Raw genomic sequence first — 13,725 nt, forward strand, 5'->3', positions numbered from 1 at the left:
TGCTCACTTATTTTCTTTATACCATGCACCTATACACACATACATATACAAAATTAGAACGTATTCTGGACTTCTTATCATGGCCTTCTGCAAGAATAATTTTGTCATTAAATCATTGCTTCTTTTTCTGGTAACATCTGTGGTTTTTTACCAGCTTAGAAGTAAAACTTTACTCTGTTACTCAGATCACCTTACAAGATTGAAGTGAGTGTTAGATATAGTATGTGGAAGAGCCTAGTATGTGCCTCTTTTATGATAGGCCCTCAATTAACATTAGTTTCCTTCCCCTAAGATTAGACCATATACTCTCAGAAAACATTTTAAATGCCATGTTCAGACTTGATTGATTTAAATTTGATTTTCTCATTTTAGCTGATCGCATGAACAGACTCCAGGCAGCTCTTGCCAGCACCCAGCAGTTCCAGCAAATGTTTGATGAACTTAGAACCTGGTTGGATGACAAACAAAGCCAGCAAGCAAAAAACGGCCCAATTTCTGCAAAATTGGAGCGACTCCAGTCTCAGCTACAGGAGAATGAAGAGTTTCAGAAGAGCCTTAACCAACACAGTGGTTCCTATGAGGTGATTGTGGCTGAAGGAGAATCCCTGCTTCTTTCTGTACCTCCTGGAGAAGAGAAAAAGACTTTACAAAACCAGTTGGTTGAGCTCAAAAGCCATTGGGAAGAGCTTAGTAAAAAAACAGCAGACAGACAGTCCAGGCTCAAGGACTGTATGCAGAAAGCTCAGAAATATCAGTGGCATGTGAAAGACCTCGTGCCATGGATAGAAGATTGTAAGGCCAAGATGTCTGATTTGCGGGTCACTCTGGATCCAGTGCAGCTGGAGTCCAGTCTTCTGAGATCAAAGGCTATGCTGAGTGAGGTGGAAAAGCGCCGCTCCCTGCTGGAAATATTGAACAATGCCGCTGACATTCTGATCAATTCTTCAGAAACTGATGAGGATGATATCCGGGATGAGAAGGCTGGGATCAACCAGAACATGGATTCCCTTACAGAAGAGCTACAGGCCAAAACAGGGTCACTTGAAGAAATGACTCAGAGACTCAAGGAGTTCCAGGAAAGCTTTAAGAATATTGAAAAGAAGGTTGAAGGGGCCAGGCACCAACTTGAGATCTTTGATGCTCTAGGCTCTCAAGCCTGTAGCAACAAGAACCTTGAGAAGCTAAGAGCCCAACAGGAAGTGCTGCAGGCCTTGGAGCCTCAGGTAGACTATCTGAGGAACTTTACTCGGGGCCTGGTTGAAGATGCCCCAGATGGATCTGATGCTTCCCAACTTCTACTTCAAGCTGAGGCTACCCAGCAAGGGTTCCTAGAGGTGAAACAAAGAGTGAACAGTGGTTGCATGACCATGGAAAACAAGCTGGAAGGAATTGGCCAGTTTCACTGCCGAGTCCGAGAGATGTTTTCTCAGTTGGCTGACCTGGACGATGAGCTAGACGGCATGGGTGCTATCGGCAGAGATACCGACAGCCTCCAGTCCCAAATTGAGGATGTGCGACTGTTTCTTAACAAAATCCAAGCTCTCAAGTTAGACATAGAGGCCTCTGAAGCAGAGTGCCGACAAATGTTGGAGGAAGAGGGGACTCTGGACTTGCTAGGTCTTAAGAGGGAGCTAGAAGCCCTGAACAAACAGTGTGGCAAACTGACAGAGAGGAGTAAAGCTCGTCAGGAGCAGCTAGAGCTGACATTGGGCCGTGTAGAAGACTTCTATAGGACGCTGAAAGTACTCAACGACATGACCACTGCCGCAGAGGAGGGAGAGGCCCTCCAGTGGGTGGTGGGGACCGAAGTGGATGTCATCAACCAACAATTAGCAGACTTTAAAGTAAGTCTTGCCCTTGTTTTTTATTCTTTTTCTGTCTTAATACATGTATTTCTCTTCTCGTAACTCAGAAACCGATTGAGTATACATTTTAACATCAGTCCCGGTTTTAGTGTTCTCACTAACATCACCATCAAAGTGTACTTTTGAGAGACTAAACAGTTTCCTCGACTTCTGAGCAATAGGTTTGAACATATTTCGGTTGTAATTTATTTCAGTGTTTATAGCCAATTAAGGCTATAGAAAGAAATGTCCAAATCTTCTCTTACTCTAAGAATTTCCTCTTATGAAATTCTGGAGATTTCAAATGAACAGATTTAAAAATAGCAATGAATGTTTCTTCAGGTTCCTGTTTTTCAAATTGAGGTATGAGAAGCCATAAGATAAACGTGGGCTTATCTTCCTAAAGTGTTGATTTTTTTTTCACAGTTTTCAAGGGAAAATTATTGCTGTACTATTGTATTATAGAATAAAATGCAAAATTCTCATGAATTACTAAGATAAAACATGACACTTCAAAGAAATTTTCCACTTATAGCAAGTAGCTTAAGACTGCACCCCAGGCTCCTCAAGAGTACAAGTGCTCTGCCTACAGGAGAGTTTGAGAAGCACTGCCTTAATTGTAAAAATGCTTTAATTCTTTTCCTGAGTCAGAATTACTAATCCTGAGGTTTTGTGAGCCTAATTTAAAACAGGGAAAGATGAAAGGAGTTGACTCAAAGTGCAAGTTGGCCAAGTTTGGGTCTTAGCTCTCACTGCAGGATCCTTTTTCCCTGAGAGTTGCCTTTATTGTAAGTGCCTCACTCTGCTACTTGAGGCCTCTCTGCTGCTCTTTTCTTCTCCCTTCATGGAGTGGATTTAGAAAGCATGCTTCCAGCACTTTATTTCCATCACTAATGTTCATTTTTCCCACTTACACAGTTAACACTCCTGCCCTCAGAGTTAAGTTTTTCTCTCAGAGCCCCTTCCTGTAAGGATTCTTCCTCTTAAAAACATGGGTGGAGAGGTGGTGTTGTCACCAGGTCAGAGCCACATGGTCCTGAGAAAGATCACAAATTTGTAGAAAGAGCTGAGTTCAGCAAGGTGGCTGTTTTAGAAAGGCCCCTCGAGGAGTTTACGGTATGTTCAGCACTGAAGTGAGACATTGGCTAAAGGCCCTTTACCGTGTTTGGAAATAGTGCAGTTTGGAGCAACACAAGTCATCATATTTGGGTTTCTTGAAGCACCCAAGGAAGGAAAGGGTAGGTAGAGAAAATTCAAACCCATAAACCCTGATGTTTTCCTCTTGGAAAAACCCCCACCCCTCCGTCCCAGTGGCAGGGTGGCATTCCCTGCTTCACTGGGTGTGATTTCCCTTCTTCTTCCACTGTGCGCTCCTCCAAAGCAAAGGCTCTTCTGCAGGCCTGCCTCATTGATCCAGATTACTTGGATCTGGGTTGCTTAGAACTCTAACCAACTAAATGGATTTCTTAGAAAACTAAAGCTTATCCCTGTAGGCTTCAAAATAGTTTTATCAACTAGATTCTGGCTTATATGGTAATTCTTTTAAATTTTATTTCCCAAATTTTCTAAACACTATATTGTGCATAAGTTTTTATGAGTGCAGGTTAACATTACTAAAAAGATGATATTGCTCTATACTGTGTTGATATCCTCAAGAATATTAGAGACATTTGAGGCTGTTTTATAGTCAATGTTCCTAAATTACCAAGCAGTTTGAGTTCTGTGTTGAAGTCTTTGTTTAAGGCCTCTACATTCTTATACTAGTTGGACTGGTGGTGTGTATATATGTAGTTTTGGGTTTTTCCCTATTGCCATGATATCAGGTTTTCTTAGTACTATTACTTCTCACTACTGTCACGGACTTGCCTTTAGCAATCTACCCCTTCCTTCTCATCTTCAGTGTGCTAGCAAATGAAGAAAACAAGCCTGTTAAAATTGTGTTAAATATGAGCTAGAAGTTTAAAAAGAATCCACAGGTAGGCACACATAGTGTTTGGATTTGAGAACAAGTAATCATTTCCTTTTCATTTAATCCTTGGTTTCTGGAGATATTCTGAATTTTGATGTTGCTGGAAGATTTAAGAAATTACTGAACACTGCCATATTTTATTTGTATGTTGCCCAGTAGTGCTCAGATTTCAGTAGTGACTTAGTTGCTTGTTGTAACAGTCTTGTCCCACTGACTTCCAAGAATAAGCCTCCCAGATTTCAGTAGTGACTTAGTTGCTTGTTGTAACAGTCTTGTCCCACTGACTTCCAAGAATAAGCCTTCACATACTGTGGATGTGAAGGCTAGGACCAGAGACTGATCAGCTGGTCACCTGCAGAGTGTTTATCTGCAGGGAACTGGTGTTGGCAGGGCAAGACTGGAAGAAGAGAAAGAAGGAGAGTGGTAAAGTTCTGTGCCCTGTGTCTGTCTGTCCCCAAGTCGGGGATGGAAATCAGAAACCTGGTTCTACCTTATAAGGTCCACCTTATAAAATCCAAGACTTGAGGGGAAGTTTTTGTCTCCTCCCAGCAAAGGCCTTTGGTCCTGAGGGGAGGAGCATACTCCTGGCTTAGTTCACGTTGAGCTCATGGGAAGTGAAAACAATGAAAGGGGAAAAGCTCTGGGTCACCCCTCTAATCCCCCCCATCCCGTTCCCTAGAGGCTGAGTAAGGGAAGGTTTTCTTGGACCCATTCTGAGGATTGAGTCATTTTTATGATTTGAGTGTTGAGTTCCTGCATTAAGTTTCAGCAATAGATAAACTTCCCTCACACCAGCAACACACCACATTCGGAAAGTGTGACTGCTTCTAGATTCAAATTGTTTTTAATATGGGAAAAACAGAGATGAAGATAAATATTTTAAAACCAACATTAGCTTTAAGTTTTCAGCTTTGTTTTTATAATGGAATCGCCCTCTGCTGAAGAGAAGAGGGTATGAATCTGTGATGCAGGCGCTGCTTTGACCTAGCTGACTCCGCTGAGGGCGGGGGCACGATAGACGTGAGTGGTCTGTGGAAAACCTCAGGCTTACCAGGGACTGTGCGATAGTGCTGATAAGTACATAGAGAGGCGGTGAGCCTGTGGGAAAATTTATTCTCTCCTTAAATGAACATGAAAACCGAAAGTCATTATTCCTAGGAAAGGCTTTCCCTCAATTGCTTCTGAATAATTAATAGAATCTGGCCAGCCAATGAGGATGTATCAGATGAGAATGGAAGAGAGTCCTTTTCCAGTCTAAACTGGCAAAGACCTCAAGGCACTTTACTGGGTTCAGCTCTCTGTTGGAAGTAGAAAGGAAGAAACCATTCCAGGACTCTCAAATGAAAATACTGAGCATGCTTTCAGAAAATTGGAAGGAAAAGACTTTGGCTAATCTCTTCAGGAAATTCTATTTTCCTGAACAAGACAGTCTCTGATGATTGAGGAAGAGAAATTGTATGTACATAACAGGAGACTAACAAAAAAAGAGGGACCTTTATTTCACTGACACTTAAGCCAAAGAATTCTCCCAAGGTGAACTTGCTGCGAAGAGTAGAAAGACTTGAAATTTGGAGAAGAAATGTATTAAGTCTGAAAATAACAAGAGGCTTTCGTCATTTTAAAACTCTCCCTGTGTAGGTTTTGTTGTCAAGAATTAAGATCATTCTGAGTCTTTTTTTTTTAAATATATCTTTATTGATTTCAGAGAGGAAGGGAGAGGGAGAGAGAGAGATAGAAATATCAATGATGAGAGAGTCATTGATCAGCTGCATCCTGCACACCCCGGACTGGGGATCGAGCCCGCAACCCCAGGCATGTGCCCTGACCGAGAATTGAACCTTGATTTCCTGGATCCTAGGTCGATGCTCAACCACTGAGCCAAGCCTGGCCAGGGCATTTTGAGTCTTAAATCACCTCCTCCCCTGCACTCTTCCCTCCTCCCCATGAACCAGCCTGGCCTTTCAGCCTGGAAATATGTGGTGATGTTGGCACCCTACTGGTGAGCAGTGTCAAGAAACCTGGATGCACCATCATGCACTCCGTATTTTATATATATTTATATTTCTTATGTATTCAGGCCAGGCTTCAGACTTGGGACTCTACCACTCAGTAACAGGAAAAAACAAGTGAGAAAAATCGAAACATTTTTAGGGTACATAGGTTTCTCAAAAAGTTCACTTCACCTGGTGATGCATTTGAAGCATCCAAGCCAGTTGGTTTCTTTCCTCCCAAGTCTTTGAGGCTGGGCTGGCAGGATATAAAGGAGGCAGCAGGCTTCCCTAGGTCTGTTCTCAGTCCTAATTCAGGTTGAGCCAAGGCCAGTGTCAGGGGCTGCATTCACTTGCAACTTTTGTCTGGACACCTCAACATCTGACTGGGAAGCCAGAACAAGAAAGCCCTGTAAGCCTCTTCATTGGATTTTTTTTTCTCTCTCATGAAAAGCAGCCTTAGGCTCCCTTATGAGCATATGTGAAAACTCTTGGAAGACAGAGCCTGACATGGAGCTGAAAGACTGCCAGTTTGCACAAAGATACTTATTCCTTCCTTTCACATAATTACAAAGACAGTATCAGCCCATCTGTGCTTTTGCCAGTCAGGTTCACTAGAGAATAAAGCAGGTGAGGCCAGCTTTATTTACCCGCCCTTGGAGAGAAAGGAAATCACACTTGGTGTGACCTGTCACCCAAAGGTTTAGGTATCTGCAGCTTTACAGCAGCCAAGAGAAGTTGAATAGGCACCCACCCCCACCTTGTGCAGACCCTTGGCTTGTTATTTCCCCCCCCTTCCTTAAACAAGGCTACTCCAATAGTAACTACTAGGGTCCAAGGAAGTAAAGAGAATGCCCTAAAATAGGGTCTCTCAACCTCAGCACTCTTGACATTTTTGGCTGGATAATTCTTTGTTGTGGACAGCTGTCCTGCACGTTGTATGAAGTTTGGTAGCACCCCTAACCTGTACCCACTAGATGCCAGTAGCTTCAGGGTGACAACCCAAAGTGTCTGTAGACATTGCCAAATCTCCCCTAGAAGGCAAGATCTCCTTCAGTTGAGAACCGCTACCCTAGAAGAAAATTGCCATCTCTATGTGGGGAACTTAGGATTCATTTGGGAAAAGTGTTCATTGATTAAATTAAATATTTATGTAAGAGGCAGCCTTCTGATAATCTGATTATGAGTGTGTAATAGCAACAACTGCCTCTAAGTCTGCCTTTCTTTAGGCCAGGCCCTGACTGAATTCTTTATTTTTGCTGGTACCAATCTGTCTGATTTAAAACTTCTTAGTCACTTTCCCTGGCATCTGTAGTTTACTTTGCGTAGAGCTGTTGATGCAGGTGGTGGTTGATGATGCATTTCTAAAGAGTAGAGGAACTTCCTTTGTGGAAATACTTCAGGGAGCCTCCTTGTTCTGTGTTTTTAAGGGGAGACTACAGTTTGTCTGTTGTTCTCAGCCCAGGAGCACACAGCTTGGCTACTGGTATTTATAACTCTTTGTGACCACCCTCACAAGAATTCCAGTGCTCTGTAATAATCCTCTCCACCCCCATCATAGGAACTGGGTGGGTAGAAGGTGAAGGAGCCTTTAAGACCTTTAAGTTTGCATCATGTTGAACTTTTTCCAGCCCCATTTTAAAGTATCATTAGTATTCCAAATACCAGCATCACAAGCAAAATCCCAAGATTACAGCCTTTACATCATCTTGAACGAGCCTCATTCACGCCTCAGTGAAGGTAGGAAAATCTATAGGAAGGTTATCAAGAAAGCATTGGTAGATCTCACAAAAATCTGTTTGGAAACTTTTATAGCAAGGTAGGATTTTAAAGCAACTAAAAGAAAGGACTGAACAGTTTGATTTACATTTACTGAAATTCTTCACATCTAGTGTCAGTACATAGCATTTGCAACTAAGGTTCATATGATTTTTGTACAAGAAGGAAGAAAACTATGTTTCCAGAAAAACTGGAATTTACCCCATGCAGAACTGGTATTTATTGTTGAGTATTCAATGAGTGCACACGGTTGAGATTAGCACAGACTTGCAGAACAGGACAGTTTCTTGTTGTGTCTAGAAATGCATGGTAAGTGGTCTCAGCCTTAGCCTAGTCCTGGAGTTTCAGAGAAGCTAACTGGCTGGCACAGGAGCTGTAAGCAGTGAGCCTCTAGGAAGTGTGATGTGTTGCTTTGAAGGGTACTTCTTTGTTAGAGTTGGTTGCTTCATCAGGAATAAAATAAGTCCTACAGGGAGTCGTGTCAGGTCACTGCTCCAAAGGGCTGTCTCCTGCCAAAGAGATTCTTCCCAAGTCTCAGCTGTCCCAGTTGGAAAAACCTAGCTATGGGGAGAATGTGCTCCCTCCCCACCTTAATACTATGCACTGCCACTACCCAGTGTTTTTCAAATACCAGTCTCTGGTATTAGCTGTGGAAGATTAATGGGGTACACTTATTCCCTAGGCCTTTACAAGCTATTTTCCTACTACCAGTGCTGTGATTTGAGATGTGGACCTTTCAGTATTTTGGCCACCCAGAGAATGAGTGCCATGTGGTGGTGGTCTGTGGATCCCTTTGTGGGGGTTAGGATAAAGGAGTTTCATATTCCTTTCTGTCCATCCTTACTGAGCACTTGTGTCAGTACTTGTGATGGGTGCTGGCATCTCAGAGAGTCTCTTGTGACCAGTGTAGTATGGGAGACAGACACAAAAAATTACAGTGGTGGTGATGTAGTGGTAAGTGCAGTAAGAGAGACCTATGTCTGAATGATCTCTAATCCTAACCTCCCAACCCCCTATAAATCAGGCATTTGAAATCCCAGCAGCAGATAGGAAAATGGACTTGAAGATGTTAAGTAACTTGTTCAAACCACATAGTAAGTAAATGTTAGAGCTGGGGGTAGAAGGGTCTGTTTGTCACCCAAAGCTCATGCTTAACCAGTGGTTCTCAACTGGGGAGCAGTTTTGCCCCTTGGGGGATATTTGACAACGTCCAGAGACATTTTTTAATTATCATGACTGGGGAGGCTGCTACTAGCATCTAGTCGGTGCCGTTGAAACATCCTATAATACATAGGATAGCCCCTTTCAACAAAGATTTGTCCACCTCACCTCTGGAAAGATAGAGGGTTTGATATTTTGCTCTCTTCATATTCCATGACATGTAAGAGTTAACTGATGAAATAGTTCTACTGCCTAGGGAAGCTTTGTGGTTTTCCTCTCTTTTTTTTAAAAAAAAAAAAAATTAGTTAAGAAATAGTGTTGGTTCTGAAGTGACTTGCACAGATCTGTTGGATAAAGTCAGGATCTTGGTGAACTAATTTGAGTCAGTGGCTAAAGAATTCTCTCCATGCTTGACCAGTCCCCACCCACCCTGCCACAAGGCCCCTGCTGTGGAAATCAGTCAGCTGTGTATCTCGATCTGCTTCCTGTAGGGTGTGTTATGGAATGGCATCAGCCCCTACACCAGCTGGGAGTACTGATCTCAGTGTGATTTTATCAGACTCTGGCTTTTGAGCCTTGCTGTTGGGAACAAAGGATCCTCTGTTCAGAAGGCAGAGAGCTAGTGTGATTGGATAGCTAGCGTGTACGCACATGGTTCCCACAGAAAAAACAGACATAAATTACGCTGTAGCCTTCTAAACCTTGGGTTTTCCCTTAGCTCCTGTTTGTATTTACCCTTCCTTCTGTGAGTGCTTATCCTTCCCCCCATAATGCAAGAGACATCTCATCTAATGAATTAAATGGTGGCATCCTTCAGAACTGGTCTACATCTAGGCCTTCAGTCTTTTTCTTCTCCAGTCTTGGGAACTGCATTTTTTTTAAAGTTTTTTATTATTATTTTTTTATCCAAGGATATGTTTGTTGATTAGAGAGAGAGAGGAAGGGGGAGAGAGAGAGAAAGAGAAACGTCGATCAATTGCCTCCTGAACATGACCCAACCAGGATCAAACCTGCAACCTTTTGGTGTATGGAATGACTCTCCAACCAACCGTGCCACCCTGCCACGGTTTGGAAACTACATTTTTTTATCTCCACTATCTTTCCAGTTTTATTTCCTATACAGACCATCCACTATATTCACTTATCCCCAAAACTCCTTGTATATTTTACCTGTGTGATTTCTACTCATACCTGAAGGCTTAACTCAAGTCCCGTATCTCCACAAAGCCGTCTTGATCTCCCCAGCTCACTACTCCTGATCTCCTAAATTACTTAAAATGTGTAACTCATTTAGCCTTTATTATATACTGCTTAATTTTGGCCTTTTCTGATTATATGCATTGTCCCACCTCTCATCTCAATAAATCTATTTTTGTGCCCTCCAAAGTAGTTAGCGTGTTGGTATACATATAGTTGGTGATTAGTAAGTATTTGACTGACTGGATGAGTGCTCTTTATTTCTCATTAAGCATGTGAGGATTCAAAATGCTGTCTGCTCTGCAAGAGTTTCCTGAGAAATTCTGATCCTTGCCTGGATTCCTCACCTCTCCATCTTGCTTCTGGGCTCCCTTCCTTCTCTTCTAGTTAGCATATGTTAAAGGAACACAATTTCATTTTAGTATTCACCTGAACAAAGCAAACCTAAGAAAGAAATTTGCTATTGCAGATATACTTGAAGAAAACCAGACTCTGTAATACTGCTTTGTAGTTACTCATCACTTTAGAGTCATTGTCATTTATTCAGCTAGTTGACAGTTAAGAAGCATCTTCATACTTCAGTTAGCTTGATGTACTGAAAAAAAAACAAATATGAGTTTGAGTCAGAAATATCCAACTTTGAATGTTGGCTCTATCATTTACTACCTGAGTGACCTTGGGGGAAATTGCTTAACCTCTGTATAGTTACTTCAACTATAAAATATGAACAGTGGTAAATCATAACTTTTGGGGTTTTATAAGAATTTAATGAAGTGATGTAGATAAAACCATTGGGCATATATTGAGTGTTCAATAAATGATTTAACACCCTTTTATTAAAAAAAAAGTTTATCCAGACCTACAAGTTAGAATGTTAGAAATAATTTTATACTGAAAAATAAGGAAAGTTATGCCCTTTGTACCTAGGGATGACCATTCTCCAGAAGACTTGATCTAAGCTAAGGCCCAGCTGAAGAATAGATTCATTCTTTTCTTCTTGGAAAACTGGAAATAAGGATAAAGTAAAATTAGTTTGATGATGGCAATGAAGCAAGTGGGGTGGGGAAGCAGCCTCCCTGAGCAGTTTTTATGGGGAGCAAATGTACAGCTTGGTTTTAACCCTAGAGTAGCAATACATATAGGTGGATTTAGGTCATGACTCTATAACAGCTTTAAATATACTTTATGTGCATATACATACATATACATGTTTACTCATTTATTCATTAATTTGTTCATTTATTCACTCATATCAGAACCCCACAGCCAGCAAGTTTTTCCAAGGCCATTTTGACCTTGGCTAACATACTGTACAAATCAATGTTATTTTCACATCATTAACCAGAATTAACCAGAAGCCAGTACCAGCTCAGTGGCTTCCCTCGTCACAGTTACCCATCACATCAGCTTTAATGATCTCCGGTTTCTTGGCCTAATTAGCTTTTAACAAGGACCATGTTCTCTTCCTCTGTTGCCATACAGTGGCAACTACCAAGTCAGCATCTTCAGGAGAGATACCTCTTAATATTAATCAGTCATTAATTAAAACATTGAAATGTTAAGGAAAAAATGTCAGTCTGATTTCAGAGGAAAGCAGCTTAAAAACAGATATAATTCATCTCTCTGCCAAACGCATATACCACATCAAGATGTTTTACAGAATAGTTTTAATTCTTCATATTTTCAGCAAATATGTGTTTCTAACGTTTGGTCGTGTGTATATATGAGTCAGGGGAAGAAGATGATAAGAATGGAAAGAAATTGAACTTATCTTAGGTCTTCTCCAGCTTGAATTTATTGTATCCATTCAAATGAACCATTTAATATCTCATCTTGCAACTTACTCCCAAAGGAAGAGCTCTGATTTTGGCCTAATTCTTTAAACTCAAACCTAAATTGTTTGTTTGTGATCAATGTTAAGAATTGCTTTAGTACCAAAATGAAAGAGTTTTCAGAAATCTCTTTCTTCTGTGTTGTTTATTCTACCTCCTTTTCTAATACTGGAGAGAGTCCTTGGAGATTCAACCCAGGAACATGTTTCATAGAAATAGCCAAGCAAACTTGTGAAGTTATTAACTTGTGAAAGTTGTGAAGTCATGCAACCTTATTACTGGAAAGACTGCTCTCAGTCCCAAGTGAAAGCCCACATGGTCACTTTCTCCAGAGAGCCTTCCCTGAACCACCAGGCCACATCGCACCCCTTAACCCATGCTCTCTTAGCACAGTTTGTTTTGTTTTTAGATACTTATCACAACTGAATTAAAATGAATGTCTGTCTCCCCTACTAGAATGTAGGCTACTGACCCCATCTTGCTCATCGCTCTCCCTCAGTGCCTGGCATAGTTTAGGGCGCATAGTAGACCCCAATAAGTGTTTGTTGAATGATTGAAAAGAAAAGAATCAAGGATTCACCTTGTGAAATTATTTGCCTTAAGAGGACAGGAAGAGCCCAGCTGGCGTGGCTCAGCAGTTGAGCATCAACCTATGATCCAAGAGATCGTGGTTCAATTCCCGGTCAGGGTGCAAGCCCAGGTTGCAGGTTGCAGGCTTAATCCCTGGGGACATGCGGGAGGGAGCCAATCAGTGTCTGTCTGTCTGTCTGTCTCTCTCTCTCTCTCCTTCCTCTCCCTTCCTCTCTGAAATCAATAAGGACATATTTAAAAAAAAAAAAGAGGACAGGAGGAGGAGCACAAAGAGACTAAGAAAGACTGACTAGAAAGGTGACACCAGGATAGTACAGTGTCTTGGAAGCCAAAAGAACAGAGCAACAAGAAGGGAGGACCAATACTTACTTTCTCACCACTGCTTATATTTACCCCCTAAAATCTAATTCCATCCCCATCACTATGCTGAAACTGTTCTCTTAGAAGTATTCACTTACTTACTAGTTGCCAAGTCTAGTAGCCTTGTCTAACTCATTGTGCTCATCTATTATGCAGCATTTCTTAAAGCCCTCCTGTCTATTTACTTTCCTTACGTTGTACTCTCTCCATTCTCTTCTCTGGCTGCTCTTCTGCTTTCTTTTTTGGCTTGTCTTCCTACCTCCCAAGCAAATGCTTCCTGAAATTCTGTCATCTGCCTTGTCTTCTCTCCCCACATGAAACCCCTGGGATGTCCGACTCCTTCACTGTTCTATTGGAGAAGTATTCCAAATCTGTATCTCTACCCTGAACTTCAGTATTTTGTGTGAGGGGCCTTTCTGAACACCTCCATCCACACGGGTAGCTTTGAGTACTTCACACTCAGTATGCTCTAAATTGAATGTTCTTTAAATATTGTCTTCCTCCCTGCTGCTGTTTTATAAGTATTACTATGCACTCAGGAATCCAAGAGTAGTGCTACAACATTATTTTAAATTTATTTTCTCCCCTAAACTCTACCTTCTATCTGGTCAGTTGTGAAGTTCAAATATTCTGCCTCTGTAGTTTCTTTCACAGCATCCCCCCCACCCCCACCCAGTTTTCATAAGTTCAGGCTTTTGTTAACTCTTGCCTAAGCTGTATAATCCTCCTAACATTGCTTCACCTTCAGTCTTCCCATCTACAATCTATTCTATACATATTGACACCAGTACAGCATCTGAAGACCTAGGCTCAACCTTAAGAGTCCAGGAATTTAATAGTGGTGTTACTTTGGACAAGTAAGCTTACTACCCCAAGTTTCATTTATAAATTAAGGATTTGGATTTTTTTAAATGAGAATACACATTAAATGGCAGTTGAATGAGCACCCAGTCCCAAATTCTTAGCAAACTTTCTGTATACCACTCAGTAATTCACGTGACCCC

The 13,725-nt window shown here is 41.5% G+C and overlaps 1 protein-coding gene across 8 annotated transcripts in view; it reads left to right on the top strand.

The window, feature by feature from the left end:
* Window positions 1–13,725, top strand: part of MACF1 (microtubule actin crosslinking factor 1) — a 302,250-nt gene that overhangs the window by 218,552 nt on the left and 69,973 nt on the right. For all 8 annotated transcript variants that reach the window (XM_087820322.1, XM_087820324.1, XM_087820323.1 and 5 more), the window contains one exon: window positions 373–1,844. In XM_087820322.1, coding sequence (XP_087676448.1) covers window positions 373–1,844 — 1,472 coding nt within the window. The remainder of the gene's footprint in view (window positions 1–372; window positions 1,845–13,725) is intronic.

This window comes from Miniopterus natalensis, chromosome 9 (assembly GCF_054644295.1).
Source record: "Miniopterus natalensis isolate mMinNat1 chromosome 9, mMinNat1.hap1, whole genome shotgun sequence".
In the NCBI taxonomy this organism is placed as follows: Eukaryota; Metazoa; Chordata; class Mammalia; order Chiroptera; family Miniopteridae; genus Miniopterus; species Miniopterus natalensis.